Here is a 21,905-nt window from a genome sequence, read left to right on the forward strand (position 1 = left end):
GCAGAAAGGTTTTGTAACTGATAAGATTTTAGAATCGCGCAACTTATGAAATGGAAGACATCTTATAGCAGTGGTCCCCAACGTTTTTTCCACCAGGGACCAGTTTCAGCAAGACAATTTTTCTATGGCCCAGTGGGGGCGGAAAGGGGCGTGGTTGGGGGCAGGATTAAGCATGGGGGTGCTGGTCCTCCCCGCCCCTCTTTCCCGCCATCGTCCTGTGGCCGGCAGAACCTGCCTCCCAAGCCCTCTTGCCCAGCGGGAGCTAAGCGCTGGAGAGAGGGGGTCAGGCTGGCCCTCCTGCCTCCCCCCAGCCAAAAACGCAAAAGCGCCCCGCGGCAGAAGCCAAAAGAGGCTTGAGCCTCTCGGTCCTTCCCGCCCCTCTGTCCCATCCATCGTCCTGTGGCCGGCAGAACCTGCCTCCCGAGGCCTCTTGCCCGGCGGGAGGCGAAACGCTGGAGGGAGGGGGTGGCAGCATGAGGGCCGGCAGCTGCTGACTCCACGGACCGGTGCAACATGCCCCGCGGCCCGGTACTGGTCCGCGGCCCGGTGGTTGGGGACCCCTGTCTTATAGGACAGAGGTCTTCAAACTTGGCAACTTTAAGACTTGTGGACTTCAACTCCCAGAATTCTCTAGCCAGCAGAGCTTGGGGATCCCTGTTATAGGATATCCAATTCAGTTCCTGCTCAATGCAGGGATCCAATGAATTATTGATAGGCACTCCACACACACCTCACCCCAATTTGAAAACTTCCAGTTGGAATCATCACTAAAAATGCTTAGGAAATGCTTCCTAATAGTCAGTTTTCATCTCAGCCAGCTGGTCATTATTATGCTGTGTGAAAAGAGAAAGGATCTAGATACAACACTTTTAATAATGCAATACTAATGTAATCTGGATACAATGCTTTTACTAATGTAATTTTATTAATGCAACCAAGATTGTATTTTATTCCGCTGCCATACCAGTACAGTGGTACCTCTACTTATGAACTTAATTCATTCTGTGACCAGATTCTTAAGTAGAAAAGTTTGTAAGAAGAAGCAGTGTTTCCGATAGGAATCAATGTAAAAGCAAATAATGCTTGCGATTGGGGAAACCACAGGGAAGGTGAAGGCCCTGTTTCCTCCCAGGAGATTCCTAGAGAGGCCCCATGGAGGCTTCTCCCCGCCTTTTCCGGCCCTGCTTCCTCCCAGGAGATTCCTAGAGAGGCTCCCTGCCTTTTCCGGTTGCAGTTTCGGGGGCTCGGGTTTGTAAGTGGAAAATGGTTCTTGAGAAGAGGCAAAAAAATCTTGAACGCCCGGTTCTTATCTAGAAAAGTTCGTAAGTAGAGGCGTTTGTAGGTAGAGGTACCACTGTATTTGCTCATATTCAGCTAGCAGGACTTGCTATTCCGGGATGCATTTCACTCACATTCCTTCTCACCAAATCAATTCTCTATAATTACATATTTTTCGGATTATAAGACGCACTGGAGTATAAGACGCACCTTAGTTTTGGGGGAGGAAAATAGGGAAAAGAAACCGCTTACCAGCTATTCATCTGGCTAGCATCCTTAGTCTGGTCAGTTTCAACACATTACTTTATCCCCTGGTTAGGGCTTTAAAAAAAACCTTATTTGGAGAAAGTAACAATGAAAGACCGGGTAAGCCAGTAAGAGCTGGGAACATTGTTAGAACCTGGTTAGGGCTGGAAACAAACATTCGGAGCAAGTAGAGCAATGAAAAAACCCTGCAAAGACTTAGGGCTTGGAAAACATTCTTCGCAGAGAATAACAATGAAAGACCATGCAAACTGTAAGAACTGGGAAGATCGTTAGCAGCTAGTTAGGGCTGGGGGGGGGAAAAAACTTTGAAAAAAGCTGCATTCAGAATATAAAATGCACCTGAATTTTCAGCCTCTTTTAGGGAGGAAAAAGGTGCGTCTTATACTCCAAAAAATACTGTACCTATTCATCTGATCTTTCCTATCCAGATGCAGGTCACTTGTTACAGTGAATCATGGATTTAGAATAGTGACTTTGTCCATAATGTCAATCCCCTTCATTTTGTATCATTTGATCAATCTTGTGCATCTTTAAAAAAGCAGGGTGTGTTGAACAGTAGCAGCCGCCGCCAATAACATCACTCTACTTCACTCCTGAACAATTTACGAGCATTTTGGGGGGATTGCAGGTCATCTGGCTACAAATCCATCCAAGTACAATAGTGCAGTATCATATTTATTTACCTAAGCTCAGGGGTGAAATGCTCCCGGTTTGTCTCATGCCTGTCGGTCATCAGCGAGCTGGTTGCAAACCCAGTGTGAGGCTCCACCCACCCACCTGGACGCTACCATCTGGGTTCTTTTACCCTCTAGGGATGCACAGATCGCTTTGTGCATGTGCAGGGGGTAAATTAATCCAAATGGGGGCGTCCAGGCAGAGCCTCACGCTGCCTCGTGACCGGCTCTCCGACGACCGATGGGCACGAGCGAACCGGGAGAAGACTTCACAGATGCTTTGCAATCACAGTGTCTAGCATTCATCCATAGCATTGCCTCGGGGTAGCAGCTCAGTCATCATCTCAGGAAAAAAATTAATTAGTCTAACATGATTTGTTCTTTGCAAACACTGGAAACAATATTGTCTAAGTTCTTTCAGTGCTGAGTGACAAGTTGTCGCATGAATGCCTTCCTTAGTACCGGTAACTGGTAATTTTCCTGACCTTTCCTCTTTCCCTTATTAAGTTAATATTGGTTCTTCTCTTAATCTTCAGTATCTTTCCCTTTCTCCTGGGGTCTTCAAAGATACAGATACAGATTAATAGAGTTGGAAGGAACCTAAAAGATCATCTAGTCCAGTGGTGGGCAATTAATTTTGCCATGGGGCCGCATGAGAAATTGGGATGGTTTTAGAGGGCTGGACCCTGGCCCGACCTAAACACCCAGACCCACTCTACAGGCCCCTAATTGTTTGCTTTACGGCAACATGGTGCACCACAGTCACTGCACTGGAGTGTTTGCATGGTTTCTGTGCTCGGCCACTCTTGGTAGGAGGTCGGGGTCCGCTCCAGTGCGAGGATGAAAGAGCTCACCGCATCTGCCGGGACTCCTCCGGTTCCTGCTTTCCTAATGAATCATGAGGAAAGCAGGAACCGGAGGAGTCCCGGCAGACGCGGTGAACTCTTTCATCCTCACACTGGAGTGGACCCCGACCTCCGCAGACCGGTCACAGATAGTGGGCGAGGTGCCCCTTGCCCAGGTCTGATCTAGTCCAAGGATAGGCAATGTTGGCTCTTCTATGACTCGTGGACTTCAACTCCCAGAATTCCTGAGGTAGCATGACTCGTGGCCTCCAGGAAGGGCATCTTTGTGAGGTCAAAACTCCGCCCCCAGAATTCCCTATTGGGATTCCCCACCTCCGTTTGAACCTCCCAACTGGCCGACAACTCCGCAGCTCTTCTGCAAAGGTGACAACCAAGTGGCGGCGCCCAGTGGAGCGTCGTTTTTGCGATTTTTTTTCCTGGCTTGCATGCATTAATCGGTTTTTCATTATTTCCTATGGGAAACATTGTTTTGTCTTACGAACTTTTCACCTTATGAAGCTCCTCCCAGAACCAATTAAGTTCATAAGATGAGGTATCACTGTATTACAAAATTGATCATTAAAAAGAAATAAGGTGCCTAGTGCTCTGTTTAAAATGCCGATTTGTCAGGAATTTGGAGTAAAAAGATTTGTGACAATATCTAGTAATATCTATCAACCAACCAACCAACCAACCAACCAACCAACCAACCAACCAACCAACCAATCAGTCAGCCAACCAACCAACCAACCAACCAACCAACCAACCAACCAACCAACCAACCAACCAACCAACCAACCAGTCAGCCAACCAACCAACCAACCAACCAACCAACCAACCAACCAACCAACCAACCAACCAACCAACCAACCAACCAACCAACCAACCAACCAACCAATCAATGAACCACACAGTTATACCCATTTGATGTAGAGGGAAAAACATTTGAATATTTCTGAATTAACATTCTAATTTGGACGGGCAGGCTATTTTCCACTGTACTGAATTAACATCTAAACTGAACCTTCTCAATAGAGCACATCCCTAAACCTGATTATTAAAAGGTCTACTCAGAAAGCCCAAACATACTTTTACAAAAAAAAAAGGTGCTGTTATATAATAATAATTATACATTTCTCTTCAAAAACCAATTAATTGTAGAAAAAAATGTAAATACTACACAAAATGTATTGTCACGTTTCTAATTACAAAATTTGTAGCAACTTTGAATATGATCTTGTGAATCAGGCAAAATTTGAACTGGTAAGTTTATCGGCTAATTTTCTCCCAAAAAACAAGAAGCCAAAACTGATGTTATCAACACTGATCAGCAATGTGATTTATTCATCCTAGATTTTTGTTCTAATGTTTTAAAGTCTACAATTCTGCTTCATGTAGTACACAGCTAAAGGTTAATCTGGACTCCCAAATGTTAGAAAATCTCCCTCTTATCTATGTCAAGGTTTATCTGAAGAGTTCTATTGCTTCCCCCCTCTCAAAATATACTTTAATTGAAGTATTTCATCTTTCGTGAATGTCTTTCATTTATACTATACAGTGATCCCTCGATTTTCACGATCTCGTTCTTCGCGAAACGCTATATCGCGATTTTTCCACCCGATGACGTCACTCTCTTCCTTCCTTTCTCATCTTTCTTTCTCTCTCTCTTTCTCTATCTTGCTTCTTCCTCTCTCACAGTCTCTTCCTCCCTCTCTCATCTCTTTCTTTCCTTCTCTCTCTTTCTCTATCTCTCCCCCTCTTGCTGGCGGGCGGGCGGGCGGGCGAGCGGGGGCATCAGCGAGGAGCCGGGGTTTCCCCTTTGCGTGGGCGGCGGGGAAACCCCGATCTTCGTCTGCTCGCTGCTGCTGCAGCAGCAGCAGCGAGCAGACGAAGATCCGGGTTTCCCCGCCGCCCACGCAAACTCCACCATCTGCGCATGCGCGGCCATGGAAAAAAGGGCGCGCATGCGCAGATGGTGTTTTTACTTCCGCAACCCTACATCGCGAAAAATCGATTATCGCGAGGGGTCTTGGAACGGAACCCTCGCGATAATCGAGGGATCACTGTACTTCAATGTTTCTCAACCTCACTGATTTTAAGATGAATGAACTTCCACTCCCAAAATTCTCCAGCCAGCACACAGCTTAAAGTCACTGAGACTTATGATATTGCTATACTGTGAAAAACAGACAGCCTTAACAGTACAGTGGTGTCTGTGAGTCGATCTGCCCACCCAAATACACCTAAATGAGTCATATTCCCAATTCATGAATAACATTATTTGAGAGAAGCGTTAGCAGAACTGAACCCTACAGATAGTGAGGTGGCAGAAGAAACCAGAGTGGCTAGATTTTAGCCGGTGAGGCATCTTGAAGGGGCCCCAAAATGGCAATAGCTTCAATCTCCACACAGGCATCCTGGAAGGAAGAAATATAACATAACAATATAACAAATATATAACAATATATAATAATATAACAATATAAAAATATAACAATGATGAATCCGCATACAGACGGGAAGTTGAACAACTATCCTTGTGGTGTGACCAGAACAATCTAGAACTGAACACACTCAAAACCGTAGAAATGGTGGTAGACTTTAGGAGAAACCCTTACACCCTTCTACCTCTCACAATACTAGACAACACAGTATCAACAGTAGAGACCTTCAAATTTCTAGGTTCAATCATATCTCAAGACCTAAAATGGTCACCTAACATCAAAAACATCATCAAAAAAGCACAACAAAGAATGTTCTTTCTGCGCCAGCTCAGGAAGCTCAAACTGCCCAAGGAGCTGCTGATACAGTTCTACAGAGGAAACATTGAGTCTGTCATCTGCACCTCTATAACTGTCTGGTTTGGTGCTGCAACCCAACAGGACCGACGCAGACTTCAGAGGATAATCAGAACTGCAGAAAAAACAATTGCTGCCAACCTGCCTTCCATTGAGGACCTGTATACAGTACTGCACGAGTCAAAAAGAGGGCGGGGAAAATATTTAATGACCCCTCACATCCTGGACACAAATTGTTTCAACTCCTACCCTCAAAACGTCGCTACAGAGCACTGCACACCAAGACAACTAGACACAAGAACAGTTTTTTCCCAAACGCCATCACTCTACTAAACAAATAATTCCCTCAACACTGTCAGACTTTCGACTAAATCTGCACTTCTATTCTACTAGTTTTTCTCATCATTCCTATCACCCATTTCCTCCCATGTTGACTGTATGGCTGTAACTTGTTGCTTATATCCTAAGATTTTTATTAATATTGCTTCTTCATTGCTTATTTGACCCCTATGACAATCATTAAGTGTTGTACCACATGATTCTTGACAAATGTATATTTTATTTTATGTACGCTGAGAGCATATGCACCAAGACAAATTCCTTGTGTGTCCAATCACACTTGGCCAATAAACTTCTATTCTATATAAAATCAGGGCAGAGTTGATTTGTTTAATGCAGGGATCCTCAAATTCTTCAACTCATGATGCTTTAGAACAGTGTTTCTCAGCCTTAGTGATTTGAAGAGGCGTGGACTTCAGCTCCCAGAATTCCCCAACCAGCCTTGCTGGCTAGGGAATTCTGGGAGTTAAAGTCCACACTTCTTCAAGTTGCCAAGGTTCAGTGTTTTAGATTATTCAGTGACACCCACCCCAATGGGGTTCAGCAGGTTTAGCAGCAAAGCGAAGCGAGCGTGAAAAAACATGTACTTCTGAACTGGTAGGGAAAGTAAGTAGATTTCACTGCTGATTTAAATCCTCTCTTTGCTGCTGAAAATCCAGGAGTTACACCATGTTGATGTTGCAATCACAGAAAATATTAATATCTTGTGCAAATTAGAGGAACTCCCTTAATTCAAATGAGAGGATGCCTAAAGAAACAGTACACAGTCTACGAAGAAACAGGCAAGACCTCACCAATAAAAGATGCAGCTAAATTCTCACAATCCAAATGATATTTAAGAACGTAACAAAATGCGAAAAAGGGTTTGCATTTTTTAAAAATCTATAAAAAAAATCATTTCCAGGGGTTGTAGACATAAGAACTGATACTTTTACCTTTGGAAGAGCTGCCACCTGATAAGCAGCTCGGGCTGGAAAGTTGCACTTGAAAACTATAAGGGGTAGATAAATGGCTCCAATTAATAACTGACTGCAAAAATAGAGAATTGTGTTTAGTTGAACTGTGTTAAATAGCAAGTTATAAAGTTTGGTAAAAAAGCCTCTTCATTCTATATAAATTCATATTATAGAATGCAAGTGAATAAATCAGCAATCTAAGAATTTAAATTTTCCCTTCTTTTTATTCAAAAGAAGACATGTTCCAAAACAAATGTGTTTGCCAGGTATGAAAAATGCCAAGTGAGGTCTTACAAACCACAAGGATTTAAAGAAACAAGCAATAGAGTTTTAGTCCCACATAAAACACTTTCTAACTAAAGTATGGCCAAATGAAAGAATTTGCATGCTTTTTAACAGATTATAGACTTCAAATGTGCCTTTACAGACTCTAGCACAGTGGTTCTCAACCTGGGGGTCGGGATCCCTTTGGGGGTCGAAGGACCATTTCACAGGGGTCACCTAAGACCATGAAAAAAGACAATTTCCCCATGGTATTAGGAACTAAAGCTTCTATTCTGGCACCTCGGAATATATTTTTACAATCTGACCAATCAGGCGTTGACAGTGGGGTTGTCCTTCTGACCTTCCTGCCAATCAGCTTAAAGCTGTTGGGAGAATTGGCGCTAGACGTACGGTTGGGGGTCACCACAACACGAGGAACTGTATTAAGGGGTCATGGCATTAGAAAGGTTGAGAACCACTGCTCTAGCAAGTTCTAGGACTGCTTTGTACTTTGAGATAACATAATTCATAGCCTCCTATAATTCTAGCAGAAGCCTAAGCACATATTTGGATATATCTCCATCCAAACACAAAATAAAGTAAAGAAATTAAATATGCAGCCACTAGCCATACTTACATTGCTTGTAGACTTCATTAATATCATTAAAATCCCTCATGTTGGTCATCAGTACAGTAGTCTTTACCACTAAAAATGAAGAAACCTTGTCTTCAATTATGTTTCATACCACCTAGCTATAAACATTTCAGCAGTCAATATAATTAAGTCTGAATCTTTGTGCATCACACACACAGAAAAACACACTTCAGAGTAGGTCATCATTTCTTCCGAGTAAACCTTCACAGAAATGTGTTGCAAGGGTCTTATCTGGCAAGCAATTTGGAATTGTGATTCTTTTTTTATGGATAGGCCACGCATTCCAAATCACAAGATTGACACGGTTGGATTTCAGACACCTTTGGTTGGTTTTTGAAGATGCTGGACTTCAATTCCTATAACCCTTCCAGGATCAAGATGCCCAAATATCATTGTGTTGTGGTTAGCTCTGGCCCAGCTCCTGCCCCAAGGACTGTGGATGTGGGGGAGACATCCACATGCTGCAGGCCTGTTTTGTCCCCCGGTGGAATCTGCTGATGAAGGCTCCTCTGACCAAGAAGACATGAGTGACAGGGAAGAGGAGAGTGTGGCAGACAGCTCAGAAGCTCCTCCTTGGATTGGGAACAAGAGTTAATGATACAGCCAGGCATGTGGAAAGCGATGCATAGGCAGCAACAACTGAGAGATTATTATCAAAGAAAATGAGGCCACCTGTGGTTGGGTGGGCCTGTGGTAATTAGTGAGGCTGCTGTGGGTTTGGCCATTGTGGAGGATTATCTGCTCGTTGTGTTTCGTGACTGCTTTGCTGACTTTGACCTTTGTGTGCTGATTTTTTCCCCCGCTTTGAAACTAAACCAGAGCAAAGTGTGTTTCACTTTGTGAAAGAAGGACTGTGAATTGCCTCACAGCTGCAAGCTAAGTATCTCAGAACTGATAAGGGACTTGTACAAATTACCAGTTTGTTTGGAGACGAGTGCTCTTTGCTATACCAAAAGAGGGCTTAGTTTAAGTGAATTTTCATTATAAAGAACATTGTTTTGAATTTTCAAACGTGTGTGTGTCTGAAATTTGTACCTGTGAATTTTCTACCAGAAAGCCCGACAGAACACATTGAATTTATTATTGATGAAAAGATATCATCATCCTCATGCAAGGAACAAAGTAGACTGATAAATATTCACAGAAACAAAGTTTATTTATTGTATTTTTCGGAATATAAGACACACCTTTTCGCCCCCATAAAAGAGGGTGGAAATGTTAGTGCATCTTATACACCAAACACAGCCACTTTTGACCTCCCAAAGCCCCACCCTCGCATCTCATTTTTGGGAAAAATTGACTTGTTTTTGCAAAAAAAAAAAGGGGGGGCACACAGAGGGTTTGGGAAGCCTGCAGATAGTTCCTGGGGGCTGAGGGAAGTTTTTGCCTCCCCCAAATCCCAAGGAGCACTCTGCAGTCCTCTGAAACCCTCTGTGCATGCCATTTTTGCAAAAAACAGGTAAAAAATAGGCAATTCTTTGTAAAAATGGGGCCGTTTTTACCTTCCCCCAGCCCCTAGGAGCACTCTGCAGGCTTCCTAAACTCTCGGCGTGCCCCCCTTTTTCACAAAAATGGGAGAAAGACAGATCTGTTTTTGCCAAAAATGGATTGTGCAGAGGGTTTGGGAGGCCTGCAGAGTGTTCCTGGGGGCAAGCAAAAACAACCCCATTTTTAATTTAAAATGTGCCCATTTTTTTTAAAAAAACAGGGCGCAAAGAGGATTTGGGAGGCTTGCAGGGTGCTCCTGGAGGCCAGAGAGGACAAAACCCTTTTTATCTTACTTACCTCTTTAAAATCTTGGTGCGTCTTATACACGGGTGATTTTTATAGTCCGAAAAATATGCTACCTTTAAATGTTAAGGGTGTGAAATTTTATCTTATCTTGGCCCCTAACCATTACTTTGGGTGTACAACCCTAACCCTACTACACAAAGGTCAAATGTGATTCTTGACCCAGAAAAAAAAATAGTATTATGAACATTAATTCTGATTGTCATTTAATCTGACAATCTGAAAAACAGAGAAAACCCTTAAGAAAGAAAAAGTGTCCTAATAATCTCCAAAACCAAAAACTTCTCATATGGGAAGGGATTATCAAAATACCCATAGTTTTGGAAAAGTTGCAGCACTAATCCACTGTTCCAAGAAATGACACAAAATATGTATTATTTAAATTACTTATGTACAACTTTTCTTCAACAAGTCTAGAGAGATTTTTTAAAAGAATCTTAAACAATGCCGGCATAATAAAATACTTAACACAATAAATACCAAAATTATATGGAGGAACAACCTGGGTTCCATTGCAACAGTTATCCTGAACAATCAATGAAAAGTTGTTCTTTTTCATTAGGCAGAAAACATATTTTTCTCTCTATAAATTTATGTTGCGGTCTGTCCGCGTCCCACTCAGCTGATCACGGATTCTGAGGATCAAGAGACAGGTGTGGGTTGGTATCCTGGGCCAGTGTACTTGGCACCTGAATCTGATACTAAGGAGGTTGGAGAGGATGGGAGTCAGAGGCTAAAAGCCAACCATGGCTTGTAGCAACTCCAGAGGTGACCATGAGTGACTCAGGAGAAGTGGAAGAGCCTCTTCTTGATGCAAGGGTGCGCAGGGATGTCAACAGACAGGAATGGCTGAACCGGAAGAGGTCTTTGCATGAAGAGCTTTCTAAAACAATTAGCCCATGCCTTCTGGCTATATAAGGGTGAGTCTCGTCACAAGTGATTATGTTCAATATGCGAGCAGGATGATCGGATCGTGGTCATGGTCTATCTCTGTGATTTACAAATTAAGAAACTGAAAACTGTGTCTTCAGACTGCCTGCCAATTCAGCATGAGTCATATTAATTTGAGAATGAATCAAAGAAAACTATTTGGGGAGTTCCTGGCTTTCAGCCCGAGACTTTAATTAACAGCCGCTGTATCAACGGACTGATTTTGCTTTTGCTGAGATATTTTATACAGTTATACTTTTTGCTAGTAAAATATTAGAACTTATATGCTTAAAACCCATTAACTCATGCGTGTGGACCTATTTCTTTGGGGACTCACATTGGGACAGAACACATTTATAGATAAGTTCACTAATTTATTTGAATGTAAACATACATATATAATAATAATAATAATAATAATAATAATAATAATAATAATAATAATAATACCATTAGAGGAGTCACAGCCAGCGGCTTTCAGAATTTCCCCAATGTTTTGGAGGGCCTAATGAAGACAATGTTGAATTTATTTGAACATGATCCCTTGAACTCAGAACAGGGTACAATGGTAATTATATGGAAACACAAAAGTAAAACATCATGAAATATAGGGAAGAACAACCTATGATAACGAAAACATACTATCTAAGAAAACATGAAATGATAGAAGTCCTATTGCAGAAAGATTCAGTTGCTAATAGTGGAGAATATTTGAGATTAGACTTTCAATCCTGCGCCTAGAAAGCCTAGAACTAAGACGCCTTAAACAAGATCTAAGTATTGCCCACAAGATCATATGCTGCAATGTCCTGCCTGTCGGCGACTACTTCAATTAACCACAACAACACAAGAGCACACAACAGATTTAAACTTAATATTAACTGCTCCAAACTTGACTGTAAAAAATATGACTTCAGTAACCGAGTTGTCGAAGCGTGGAACTCATTACCGGACTTCATAGTGTCGTCCCCAAACCCCCAACACTTTACCCTTACGGTTGACCTATCCAGATTCCTAAGAGGTCAGTAAGGGGCGAGTACAAGTGCACTAGAGTGCCTTCCGTCCCCTGTCCTATTGCTCTCCTATATCTCCTATATCTTTCATCTATTCCTATATCTCTTCTTCTATTCTTTCATTGATATGTTCTATTCCTATATCTTCTTTTCTATTCTTTCTTAGATATATTTTACTATGAGTATCTCCTCTATAACCTTCATTATGCATTTTACTATGTATATATAGATATATACCCACTAAAACACTCATTGTGCATTGGACAAAATAAATAAATAAAAAATAAAATAAGTAAATAAATAGAACTGGGGGATCTTTTGTGCTTTCTGAATTTGGCTGTTCTCTTGCAGATGTTTCATTATACAAACGAGATAATGTAATCAGACTAGTATCTGATTCATTACCTAGTTTGGATAATGAAACACCTCCAAGAGAACAATCAAGCTCAAAGCGCACCAAGGACCCCTCAGAGATTCAATTAGTTCACTGAAATTAAACTTCTCAAGATAGAAAAGTATGTGTGCAACAAATGGCAATTACAGACGGAAGCAGCTCAGTTCTTTTCCTTATGCTAGGCTGCCATCCATTGGGCAATCCTGAAGGAAACACCATTTGATATACAGAAATATTGTGCGAAAGAGCAGATATTCTCCCCCGGGTTAGTTTGCAGTGATTTCTTTTCTTTTTCTTTTCTCTTTCCCTTTCTCCGTAAATAATGATGAATATGGGATTTATAGAATGTTAGATATTGAAGATATATTTGGGGGTTTTGTTTCTTTTTCTTTCTTTGTTTCTGTTTTTAAAGTTTAGTAGTACCTACAAGACCGCCTTCTGCCGCACAAATCCCAGCAGCCGATTAGGTCCCATAGAGTTGGCCTTCTCCGGGTCTCATCGACAAAACAATGCTGTCTGGCGGGACCCAGGGAAAGAGCCTTCTCTATGGTGGCCCCGGCCCTCTGGAATCAACTCCCCCCGGAGATTCGAACTGCCCCTACCCTCCTCGCCTTTTGTAAAATGTTGAAGACTCACCTTTGCTGCCAGGCATGGGGGGAATTAATCTCCCCCCTCCTTTTTTCGCTGACCTTTGTTATGTTTATGTTCAGTCGGTTTGAGTGTGTATGATTGTGTAGTACATAAGTTTTTTTAATAACAATGTGTTTTAAATTAGTTTTTTTTAATTTTTTAACATTAGATTTGTATTTATATTGTATTGATGTTATGTTGTGAGCCGCCCCAAGTCTTCGGAGAGGGGCGGCATACAAATCTAATAAATTATTATTATTATTATTATTATTATTATTATTATTATTATTATTTAGTACTACTTATAATGTTGGAGAGATGGAGTTATGAGAGGGGAAGAAGGTAGAAAGTAAAGAAACTCCTTAAAGCACATTAATGATATGAAAATTTGGCATATGTATACGGTTGGATATTAGTATTGTGTTTTGTTCTTTACATAGGTTTTATCTTAAGGTGGCGAAAAAATATATACCCGAAGATATAGAATTAATTACATTTTATTTTACACAGCCAGACTAACTGTTTGGGGTTTTTTGGTTTGCTTGGCATGCTCCTGTAGGCTTCATTTTATATGAACACCTTTTCATTTAACAGTCTAACCACCTCAAAAGCTTTAGGAAAGTTATATTAATATTCTCTCGCCACGGAAAGCTTGATTCATTAAAAAAAAAAACACAACACCACACAGGATATGGTGCTTGATGCTTCTATCCCGTGCCATTCATCATTCATTCATTTGTTCATTCAATCGTTCATTTGTTCATTCAATCGTTCATTTGTTCATTCAATCGTTCATTTGTTCATTCAATCGTTCATTCAATCGTTCATTCATTCGTTCATTCATTCATTAGACTTGTATGCCGCCCCTCTCCGCAGACTCGGGGCAGCTCACAACATAACATCAATACAATATAAATACAAATCTAATGTTAATTTTTTTTTTAAAAAAAAAAACTAATTTAAAACACATTGTTATAAAAAAAACATATGTACTACACAATCATACACAATCAAACTGACTGAACATAAACATAACAAAGGTCAGCGAAAAAAGATGAACTGAGCCAGCATAATTGCCCTTTCACAACCACACTATCAGGAAGGCCACTCAGTTTTAATTCAAACATTTGTTGGCAGATGAACGTTGATGGTTTTGTCTATGGAAGTCAGAAGGCAGAAGCAATTAAATATTTGGCACTAGGAAATAGTGGGAGTTAGTTCAGCCACTCTTCGTTTTGCTGACAGGAAATTACAAGCTCTATTGAACTCAAATAATGTCTATTTCCATAATGAAATGCAGTATTATACCAGAGCCTTTATTTTGAACTTTGGAGAAGGGGTTCTTTTCGTACAGCCAATGTTACATTAGTCATCATCGAGCAGCAATATCTGCTTGTCCCACATCCCAATTCCAGTCTCAACACCTTGCTGACTATATAACCAGTAATAGTAATATTAGACTTGTTAGTAGAATAGGTGAGGTCACATTTCACCTGGTAGGTTTGTTCCTTTACACCTCCTGGAACGAGCTGCCCATTGATGGGATCCATACCAAGCTGCCCTGCGATATACATGGTGCGATCTACCAACACCGCTTGGCTAGGATAGTAAAAAGAAGGAAAAATAGGAATCAGGAAAGAGAGCAACAGATATTGATTTGCTATTTGAATACATACTGCACAAAAAAATAAAGGGAACACTCAAAGAACACATCCTAGATCTGAATTAATAAAATATTCTCACTGAATACTTTGTTCTGTACGAAGTTGAATGTGCACAACAGCATGTGAAATTGACTGTCAATCAGTGTTCTTCCTAAGTGGACAGTTTCATTTCACAGAAGTTTGATTTACTTGGAGTTATATTGTGTTGTTTAAATTTTCCTCTTATTTTTTTTGAGCAGGGTATAAATATTTATATATTCATATAAATAATTATATTCATATAGTATATGACATTTGTATATTGTATTATTACAACTAACGAAAAGCTTACACCAACACTCCGCAGTCTGTATTGGTTGCCGATCAATTTCCGGTCACAGTGTTGGTTATGACCTATAAAGCCCTTCATGGCATTGGACCAGAATATCTCCGGGACCGCCTTCTGCCGCACAAATCCCAGAGACCGGTTAGGTCCCACAGAGTTGGCCTTCTCCGGGTCCCGTCGACTAAACAATGTCATTTGGCGGGACCCAGGAGAAGAGCCTTCTCTGTAGCGGCCCCGACCCTCTGGAACCAGCTCCCTCCAGATATCAGAGTTGCCCCCACCCACCTTGCCTTTTGCAAGTTCCTTAAAACCCACCTCTGTCGTCAGGCATGGGGGAATTGAAATTTTTTCCCTTCCCCCTAGGCTTATAGAATTTATACATGGTATGCTTGTTTGTATGATTGGTCTCTTAAATTGGGGTTTTTTAGATTGCTTTTTAATATTGGATTTGTTACATTGTTTTCTTTATTGTTGTTAGCTGCCCCGAGTCTTCGGAGAGGGGTGGCATACAAATCTAATAAATAAATAAATAAATAAATAAATAAATAAATAAATAATAATAATAATAATAATAATAATAATAAGCTAGGCCACTTATGAAAGCTGGTGGCCAATGCCCAAGATGGCTTCTGGGCCTGACACCTGGTTTATTTTCACCAGTTTCTTTCTCTCTGTGGACACAGGTAACCTATTTCTATGCAGAGGTCTCCAAACTAAGTCAATTTAAGACTTGTGGACTTCAACTCCCAGAATTCCCCAGCCAGCAAAGCTGGGAATTGAAGTCCATAAGTTTTAAAAGTGATCAAGTTTGGAGACCCCTGGCACAGATTTTCCCTCCATGGAGGAAAATCAGAGAAAGCAATTTGGATTTTTATTTTGAATGTGCACATTTGTTCAATGCTGAAGAATAAATATTTTGACTTATAGAGATTTCCTTCTTTGTTCAATGTCAATTTTTGTGGAGCCTGAATTTAGTTCAAAAGAACATGAATCAAGGAATACTAATTCTTCCATCAAGACATTACTTAATAGATGTTAATAACCTCCTCCCAAACTGGAACAATTATAGGATACTCTATAAATTTGCTTTCAAATATAGCCTTAGTCATATTGCGTAGCTAACATGGCAAGTTGATAGTCCTCGACGTACAACTGCCCCGAGTCTTCGGAGAGGGGCGGCATACAAATCTAAGAAATAATAATAACAATAACAACAACAAAACAACAACAATAATGATAACCATTCATTTAGTAACAATGGCACTGAATAAAGTGATTTACAACCAGAGCTATGCCTTTAAGACCACTGTAGCATCTCCAGAGTCACATGATCAAAATTAGGGCATTTGGTATGTATTTATGGTTGCAGCATGCTACGGTCTTATGATCACCATTGATGATCTTTCCAGGTGGCTTCTGGCAAGCAAAGCCAATGGGGAAAATGGATTGGCTTAACAATTATGTTATTCACTTAACACCTGCAGTGATTTGCTTAACAACCACCACAAAAAAAATGTATAATTGGCTACAACTCACTTATCAATTATTTTGCTTAATATGGAAATTTTAGCCAATTGTGGTTTTAGACGATTCTCCAAACGTAACCATTTTTTATTGTTGTGATTTATTGGGATAGAGGCAGCTTGGTTAAATAAGATCTAATCAGGGTGGGTTCCTCCCAGTTTGGACCAGATTGCTCAAACTGTTAGTGACCTGCGTGACGACATTTATTTTATTTTATTATTTTATTTTATATTTTATTTATTTGATTTGTATGCCGCCCCTCTCCGTAGACTCGGGGCGGCTAACAACAGTAAAAAGACAATATGAACAAATCTAATATTAGAAGTAATGTAAAAAACCCCAATTTAAGAAACCAATCATACATACAGATATACCATGCATAAATTTTATAAGCCTAGGGGGAAGGGAATATCTCAATTCCCCCATGCCTGATGACAGAGGTGGGTTTTAAGGAGCTTACGAAAGGCAAGGAGGATGGGGGCAACTCTGATATCTGGGGGGAGTTGGTTCCAGAGGGTCGGGGCCGCCACAGAGAAGGCTCTTCCCCTGGGTCCTGCCAAACGACATTGTTTAGTCGACAGGATCCGGAGAAGGCCAACTCTGTGGCACCTAACTGGTCGCTGGGACTCATGCGGCAGAAGGCGGTCCTGGAGATATTCTGGTCCAATGCCATGAAGATGGTATCATGGATCCAGTCCGTGCATGCTGCCATCTTTTCTTCGGAATATTCAGCTATTTTTTTCAGTGTTTGGATGGCTTCTTCACCGCCTCCCACCCACCCCTGGTTAATAACGATCTTTATTTCTTTGCCCGAAGCACAGCTGAGCAACTCCTCAGCTGTGTTTCAGGCTGAAACCACCTTCTGAGCATGTGTGGAAGTAAATTTGCATGAGGGGAGGCACGTATTTCCAGGCAAAACATCACAATACAAACAGGTAGCGAAGGTAAGTGGAACCCCTCCCTTAGACCTAATCTAAGTTCTGTTGAAGTTTTGGTATTGATATTAATGCTACTGAAAAGAAATCAACTATGCCAACTAATCAGTAGTTTGCAAAGTTTGTTTGTTTATTGATTGATTGATTGATTGATTGTTAGAGTTGAAATGGACCTTGAAGGCCATCAAGTTCAACCCCCTGCTCAAGCAGGAACCCCATAGCACACCAGTCAAGTGTTGGAGTTCACAACGTCCACTGGTAGGTTGTTCCATTGGTTGATCGCTCTGACCGTCAGGAAGTTCCTCCTTATCTCCATATTGAATCTCTCCTTGGTCAGCTTCCAGCCGTTGTTCCTCGTCCGGCCCTCTGGTGCCCTGGGGAATAAAGTGATCCCCTCCTCTCTGTGACATCCCCTTGTATACTTGTAGACTGCTATCATGTCCGCTCTGGCCCTCCTTTTCTCTAGGCCAGTGTTTCCCAACCTTGGCAACTTGAAGCTATCTGGACTTCAACTCCCAGAATTCCCCAGCCAGCATTTGCTGACTGGGGAATTCTGGGAGTTGAAGTCCAAATAGCTTCAGGTTGCCAAGGTTGGGAAACACTGCTCTAGGCTATCCATGCCCAGTTGATGTTAACAGGATTGGAAAGGGTTTAAATATTATGAAATAACAGACATTAACTAAATGGCTATTTGGGAAGTAAATTCCCAGGTCTTCTTATGGTTCTTCTGACCTGATTTCTGGCTGTTCAATAACACACCTTAACTCACATACCAGCTCAGCAAGAATCTCTTAAATTCTTTAGTTTAGAGCACTAACCAATTAATTTGGGGCAGCATTTTGCAATGCTCATACAGGGAAGCTTTGAAGTCAACTTAAATGAGATAAATGTAGACTCAGACCAACATTTCTGTTTACGTGGCCACATTACGGAAAGTTTAGTAATTTTTTTTAAAAAAATCTACAAAGTCAATTTTTTATAGGAACAATCAAGTTTTGCTAATGAATGTATGGCATGGAGTTTAGCTTCTAATAACTTTCAAAACATGTTTTTTGTTTTTATAAATTTGCCATTACTATTTGTTTTTAACATCTACCCCGCCCTATGATTGAATTGATAATGTATACTAGTATGAAATGTGATTGGTTTTTAAATGAATTAGGTTTTTAGAATATGACTCTTGTTAGGTTTTTACGTGATTCTAGATTTGACGTCTTTTAGTATTTTAAATGTTAGATTTCTCGCATATTTTGTATTTGTCTTGTTGTAAGCTGCCCTGAGTCTCAGGAGAAGGGCGGCATAAAAATCTAATTAATAAATTCTGATTCTTCATTTTTTCTTAGTTAGTAGTCACTACCTACTAAACCCTCAGTGAAAAATATATAAACTTTGTGGGGGGGTTTCTATCGTGTCTCCAACCCATGCATCTGGACAATTAGCAATGTGGCCTCAACATGATTATTACTATTTGTAGTAAAAGCTATAAAAATGAAATTTGTTTTTTATATAAATCAATTATATTATATATTTTGTATGTGGCCCAAGACAATTTCACTTCACTCAATGCAGCCCAGACAAGCCAAAAGGTTGGGTCTGCTTGGTCAGTAAGTTACATGTTACATCCTACTAAATCCAGACACCTTAATTGAAACGCCAATCATCTCACACTATTTCCCATCCGGCCAAGAACATACAAAGGCTGGAGTTAAGATCCCAACTTTATACTTTACTACAGATCTGATGAAGTGAGCTGCAGTACATAACAATTAATGCCTTTTAGTAAAATCTGTTACCTGCAAAAGATACTAAGATTTTTTGATATGATAGGCTAATTAATATTGCTCTCTTCTAACATCCACTAATTGTTGGCGAGAAAATATTTCTGCCAGACAAGCGAATTCTAACAAATTTTTAAAAACCACTAGATCCCATAAAAGCCTCTCCTGAAGGCTGTGCCTTGAGAAAAGATTAGCTCTTTTTTACACATATTTTACACTAATTAGTTTTTTGAAGTCTGGGCCGCTGGCATCTATACAGATGACTAAAAAAAAAAAATACAACAACAGCAGGCCAGTCCTCTTATTTAGTGAACTAATTACTAGCACAATTTATCTGCTTGTGTAATTTTCCACTCAACAATTTTAAGTAATTTTGTCATTAGTGATTAAAATTCACATATTGTTACTAGAAAGGTTAGAAATAAAAAAATAAAGCATGAATTTGGGCATTCTTGAAGTGGTGGTAGGTAGGTGGATTTTGGATGAGAACCAATTTGGAATCTCATCCCAAAGCAAATATTGTAGAAGATGGAAAATGCTATGAATATGCGTTTTTATTAGTTACTTGAACAAATATTTTAAATATTGTAGCCTGAACCAAAAGTAAGAAGTGGCAACAAGGTATAATCATCCTATTTATTATATTCCAGACTAGCATTTACAATTATTGCATAGCTGATTCACGTTTACTATAATTATTTATCATAATAAGTTGCCCGAGTCTCTTTATATACTATAGTAGTCAGCCAATGTAGAAAAAAGTAAAGTGAATCACAAGTGAATACTCTGAATTAAAATAATGTGTTCTGTAAGAACAATGAATTTGCAAAGCTGCTTCCTACCAATCTGAACAGTTTATAAGTCCTATTCTCCGACTGGGAGTCACCTCCAAGCATTTAAGCTCATTCACTGCTGCTATGCAAATCCTTAGTTTTGCATAAAATAGGATATTGTTAATCAGAGTTCTGTTATTTTTAATATGAAGTAATTAAAGATTTCCTAAGCATAGAGTGAGCTTCTGCAATATATTGATTCGGGGATTAAAAAAGCAAAAAAAAAAGTACTATAGTATTAGAATTATTTTACTAAACATAAAAATAAAATAGGTACAGTATTGTTTTGCAACTTTTAATTTGCACACTTTGAAAAATAAGACCTCGAGGAATCTGAATTCAAGCAAACAGGAGTAGCAATCTTTAACTTTACAGTATTCATTAACTATGACAATTGAGCAATTATAGGAAGGAAAAATCCATCTGGTTCGTTTCCAAGCCGGGAGAAAGGCGTTGGGAAAAAAAGGGAGGCTGATGGAAAAGAACGTTTATTGATGAACAGATTGATGAGCATGCAGTTCTGGGACAGCTGACCAAATAGAAGTTGAGAGTGGGTAGGTTTTTATACTTTTTTTGGGCTTTGTATTTGAGCTTCCTGTTCCTGTGCAAGAACATGTCCTTTAATATTGTAATGGCTGTTGTCAGATTCCTATGGGGTCATGGCTGGCTTTATAGGCATATGGAGAAATGCAGATCCTACCTGTTTGTCTTGTCAACCTTAATTGTTCACCTGGACTTTCTGTCTGACTCAGTCTTTATGAATGGATCACCAAATCTGCATTTCTAAAAGCTCTGTTACTGCTTGGGACCGGTTTCTGCCTCCTTTAAGATTTTTTTAAAACAACAACTACACAGTACCAATAGGGTAGTATTAATTGGTGAAAGAAGTAATTATAAACATGGTGAATCTTTTACTAATATACAATAAGAGATATTAACATAGATATTACTTTTCTTCTTTATTTCTATTGTATATATTACAAATGTATATACATACATATTAATAAGATAACATATAGAATTGAATATACTCCGTAATGAATTATAAATACAAAATGTAATAGATACAGGTTATGATCTGTGGGAATTTATAAGATTTATTTCATTATTTTTATTATTATGTGAAAATCAATAAGTAAAATATTCGGAGAAATATTCTATCCTGCCTATCCAGACTATTTCATTCTCTAGGAGGGCGGGTGGGTGCTGACTTTCTATACAACTCATGAATTATTTTGTAAAAAAATACAAAGTAAGAAATAATGAAAATGAAAATGTAAGAAAAATGATATAAACCTGGACCTATTTCAGATGTTGAAATGCTTTTGAGCAGCTGTCCCTGTCCTAATGTCTTTCTATCTCTATTTTATACTTATATTATGTTAAACATACTACAATACTATATTTATATGACAAACAAATAAAAATAAATAAATAAAATAAATTTCAGGAAAAACAGCACGAGTTGCCAAATCAAGATACTGTAGACCAGTTTCCCAACCTTGGCAACTCGAAGATATCTGGACTTCAACTCCCAGAATTCCCCAGCCAGCATTCGCTGGCTGGGGAATTCTGGAAGTTGAAGTCCAAATATCTTCGAGTTGCCAAGGTTTGGAAACACTGCTGTAGACTACAACACATTCACTTTCTTCCCACACTGGGGAAGAAACTTCAGCCCATTTTGACATTCCTCCCTGTGTAGCTGCGGTAACCGATCCGATTGGGCAGTGGTCACATCAAGTGACAGCGAGTTCCACAGCTTAAGTTGTGTTAAAAAAAAACACTTTTCACTTTGCACCCCCCCCCCTTACCTGTAGGGACCCATAGCAGCGGGAGCCTTTGTCGTACTGATGATTCTCTTCACTAAGGTAGCCATAGCGGCAGGAACAGCGGAACGAGCCCTCCTCAAGGTAACTGCCAGGCCAACAAAGCCAATGCTCCGCTGCTCCCGAACTTTTACCCGTACCCGAAAACTCCGCCCTTGCCCCCGCCTCCTTCGGCGACCCCGCCCC

The 21,905-nt window shown here is 40.1% G+C and overlaps 1 protein-coding gene across 1 annotated transcript; it reads right to left on the reverse strand.

Annotated features, from left to right (window-relative positions):
- Positions 1–4,373: 4,373 nt before the first annotated feature.
- RIDA (reactive intermediate imine deaminase A homolog) lies at positions 4,374–21,868 on the reverse strand. Its single transcript, XM_070749231.1, has 6 exons — positions 21,705–21,868; positions 14,328–14,433; positions 11,248–11,302; positions 8,059–8,127; positions 7,137–7,192; positions 4,374–5,481 (listed from the first exon to the last, which is right to left on the reverse strand). Exons 1-6 carry the CDS (start codon positions 21,767–21,769, stop codon positions 5,410–5,412), a joined length of 423 nt encoding a protein of 140 aa, XP_070605332.1. The 5' UTR covers positions 21,770–21,868; the 3' UTR covers positions 4,374–5,409.
- Between the last annotated feature and the right edge of the window lie 37 nt (positions 21,869–21,905).

Source organism: Erythrolamprus reginae, chromosome 3 (genome assembly GCF_031021105.1).
Source record: "Erythrolamprus reginae isolate rEryReg1 chromosome 3, rEryReg1.hap1, whole genome shotgun sequence".
Taxonomy (NCBI): Eukaryota; Metazoa; Chordata; class Lepidosauria; order Squamata; family Dipsadidae; genus Erythrolamprus; species Erythrolamprus reginae.